Genomic DNA, 4259 nt, shown 5'->3' on the forward strand with positions numbered 1-4259 from the left:
AACATTTATTTATACATCAATCCATACATCAAAGAAGAACAATTATCGATAACATCAATCCATACATAATATCAATCCATAACATCGATATATACAATCCATATCATCCTAGCATCCAAATGATGCACAATCCATACAAAATATCCATACAAAGTGTCTACAAACCAATCCATCAAATCCATATAAAATACCAATATAACAAAGTCTGAGGATGAAGAAAAGATATAATCAAATCATCGTGGTCGGTGCTCTCTAGAGACTCTACTGCCTTCTCCGTCGTTATCTTTTCTTCTCTTGCAAAAAAAATATGATAAAGAAAAAGAATCATGCTTAAAATTAAAACTTAAATCTATAAATTAAACTAAATATGTAAAGATTTACCTTTTTCTGAATTTTTTTTAGAAAACCTGTTTAAACAAAAATAAACAGTATTACTACAAATATATGAATGATTAACTTGCAACTCTAATAAAATGCTAAATAAATAAAAAAACAATTATAAAAAATTTATACACAAAAAACTCATGAGGAACCACCAACATCGTCATCGTCGTCGTCGCCATTGTGACACTTTCTGCATGGGCATCTTATCTTAGATCCATCCATAAAATCAAATTGATTTGAAGCAAACTCCATAAATTGTTCTAATCCAGCAATAAATTCATTAGTAAAACCTCTACGTTCAGATAAATTCTTGTTATACATCCAACTTCGTGTTTTCTGCATTTTTCCTGAACCTAAATAATTCCAACATATTAAAATATATATAATTAAGGGGTTTAAGGGTTTAAGATTCTTGACCAGTTTAAGGATTTTAGAGGTTTTGGTTTAATTATATTTTTAGGGGTTTAGAGTTTACGGTTTAAAGTCTAGGGTTTAGTGGTTTAGAGTTTAAGGTTTAGGATTTAGGATTTAGGGTTTAGAATTTAGGGTTTAGGATTTTAGGGTTTTAGGGTGTAAATGTATGTTCTATTTTGTGACGATTCAAAACATAAAAATCCTGTTGAAAGGAACACCAGGGGATTCTAGGTTCATACAGTTCACAAATTAATCTGTACCATTTGTTAACTATGATATGGTTTGAGTCCAATCAATAAACTATGATATGGTTAAAGTCTATTCACGACTAAGATGTCATACAGAAGATACAATTCCAGCTACAGTGGCAAAATAAAGGACTAGCTTTCACAGATAAAAGTGCATTCCACATATTTGAAATTATATGCCAATATATATCATGATGTGATGCATCTAAATCTTATCTGTAGAAAGTATAAGCCACATAGCTACAAGGCAAGAGGCACAGGTCAAGTCTCCTATTACCAACAAGAAAGGAAACACTAACTAAATGCCGGAAATAAAAATGAGAAAACCACACGAACACAAGAAAAAAAGTTTCAAGAGTTTCTCATTCCCATGCATGAATCTTTTGAAATCCTCCATGAGAGTTCCATACTCGAGTGAATCACAGATATAGAATATGGCCCCAAGAAGATCTACAATAGTGTAGAAATCTAAAAAATAAATTGATGAATTGAACACACAGTCACACATACATTATCTGATACATGAAGGCAAACCACTAAAAAAGTTCACTTTGAGCTATTTATTCCTAAATTCATAGAGTTGAATAATAGCAATGCATCAAACCCAACAAGTTCCACTACCACCCTGCGCCTATGTTTTTTAACGATTAAACCAAAAGGCAGCAATAACATAACAAAAACATAATGGAAATTACATCTCATTATGACATTTACCTTGACCTTTGCTTCAGTTGGTCGTGTCTGGGTCGCAAAGGTCCTCAGCCCCTGCAGAAAAGATCTCAATCTTTAAAAATCAAAGCATACGAACATCAGAAGTTGTAGAGATAGATATAAGACCTTAACTAAACTAAAAAAAGAAAACATATACTAATCTTTGCGAATCGAACGCCGGCCAGCGCCGGCCAGCGTCGCCAGTGCCGGCCAGCGCTGGCAGTGCGCGGCGGGGGAAAAATGCGAGGAAGGAAAGGAAAAAGGGAAGAAAAGCTTACCAATGAAGAGATCCGATCGACGGATTCGTGAAAAAGGCGGCGGCGGCGAGAAACGAGAGAGCGAGATCGAGAGGGAGAGGGAGGTGGCGGCGTTTTGCGAGAGAAGGAGAAATGATTTCAGATCCAGATTTAGGGTTAAGTTAAAAATTTGGCGACGAAAATGATTCGTTGCAAAATCTGCAACGAACTCTATATTCGTTGCAGATTTTGCAACGAATATCCAAATTCGTTGCCAAATCTTACGATGAAATTTGTGTTCGTCGCAGATTTGGCAACGAATAGGTAAATTCGTTGCAAAATCTGCAACGAACACACAATTCGTTGCTGATTTTGCAACGAACCTTCTGTTCGTTGCCAAATCTACAACGAAATCTATGTTCCTTACAGATTTTGCAACAAAGTTACCTATTTGTTGCCAAATCTGTGACGAACACAATTCGTCGCAGATTTGGCAACGAACCTAGATTCCATCGCCAAATTTGACAACGAACTTGGCGTTCGTCGCCAAATTTCTATAGATGTCACGTTTTGGCGCCGATTTGACAACGAATAAATTTTTCGTTGTCTATTTGCGACTGTTAGAATATTAAAATATGTGACCCGGTCATATGACCCAGTCCGCCCTAACTATCTATATATATATATGGCTGTAATCCTCATTGTTTTAATTCATTCAGAAATATACTATTATTTTCGACATGGTATTAGAGCCCTAGGTTTTTTTTTCGCGCCGCTGCACGGCATCCTCTGTTCACGCCGATATCCCTTCTCCGCTGCGATCTCCACCTCCGCCTCCGTCGGCACCAGTGCCTCCATCGACGCCGGCGATCGGCCACAGCACGAGCGGGCTCATCCGATATTCCTGCCGGGCGACGAAGCTTCCTACCAAAAGCCCCTTCTGGCCTGTTCACGCGCCGCCGCGTGAAGAAATCAGAGGCGACGAAGGTTCCTACCACTACCTTCCGCTCTGTCCCTCGGTAGAGGACGCGTGCACCCCCGGCGGGCTAGTGGTGTTGGCCATCGCCCACGCGTCTGCTCTGGCCGTGGCAGTGTCCGTCGCCTACAACGTATCAGGAGGCCACGGCGCGCCATCATCGGCAGCAGCTTCAACGGGCACCATTCCAAGTCGTATACCAGCGCCGATTGCAGGCTCTGCTACCGCTCCCTTCCGCTCCGCCGCGAGGTGATCCATCACTCAGCGGTCGCAGCCTTCGGGGTCTTCTTCTCCGCAAGCTTGGCATCGCGTGGCGCCGATTTTTTCACTGTCGGAGGAGCAGAGGGAGGAGCCACCGCCTGCCTGCGCTGCTGGTGGCTGATTCTTGCTGCCACCCATCCGTTGGCGGAAGAAGAGCCAAAATTCTTTGACAGAACAAAGGAGCTGAAGGTTTCTGCCTGGAGAACAATCGCGCTGCCGTATCAGGACATCTTCCTCCCTGCCGGTGTCACACTCCTGTTCATCTTCTCCCACCATCGGGGGAATCTGTGCAACCCTCCTGTTTTCGGATCTGAATCCTTCTCTTGGGGATATGGATCGTGTGGAAGCATCTGGTATTACTATTATGTTGTCAGGAGACAACTATGATTTGTGGTCTGAATCTATGAAGAGTTTTCTAATTGGTAAGAAGCTGTGGCGATATGTCACTGGTGACTTTACGGTGCCAGTGCGACCTGTTGGAACTCCCACTACTCCGCCTACTACAAAGGAAATTGATGATTATCGTGTGGCTATTGATGACTGGGACAGTAAGAATCATACTATCCTTACCAGGATTCGAAACACGACATCTAGGAATATCCAGATCCAGCTCCGGCGAATGGATACCGCCAAGAAGGCCTGGGATTATCTAGAGAATCGTTTCCAGGCTACTGGAGGCATGCACCACTATCAGTTGTTGAGTTCACTACATGCACTGAAACATGAGTCAGGACAATCCATAGATGATTTCTTCTCTACTATCCAGTCACTTTGGGATCGCATTGATGAGGCCAACATTGATGAGGAGCAACTTAGGGTCATTCAGCTACTGATGAAGCTCGGCCCCGAGTACGAATCTGTTCGTGGATCATTGCTCCATCGTGATCCACTTCCTTCGTTAGACATAGCTATGAAGGAGATCTCTTTTGAGGCTACTCGCTTTGCCATGCTTCGGTCTCCTACTACTGATTCTGCTCTGGCTGTTTCATCTGTGCCCACGTTTCCTCGCATGAATGCTCGCAAGGATGC

The 4259-nt window shown here is 41.9% G+C and overlaps 1 protein-coding gene across 1 annotated transcript in view; it reads left to right on the forward strand.

Annotated features, from left to right (window-relative positions):
* The first annotated feature begins 3561 nt into the window (after positions 1 to 3561).
* LOC141842869 (uncharacterized) overlaps positions 3562 to 4259 on the forward strand; it is a 6106-nt gene continuing 5408 nt past the window's right edge. Inside the window, exon 1 of the mRNA XM_074730854.1 lies at positions 3562 to 4221. Coding sequence (XP_074586955.1) covers positions 3562 to 4221 — 660 coding nt within the window. The remainder of the gene's footprint in view (positions 4222 to 4259) is intronic.

The sequence above is a fragment of the Curcuma longa genome, chromosome 12, assembly GCF_044706935.1.
Source record: "Curcuma longa cultivar G26 ecotype Majalengka, Jawa Barat chromosome 12, ITB_CL_G26_1.1, whole genome shotgun sequence".
NCBI lineage: Eukaryota > Viridiplantae > Streptophyta > Magnoliopsida > Zingiberales > Zingiberaceae > Curcuma > Curcuma longa.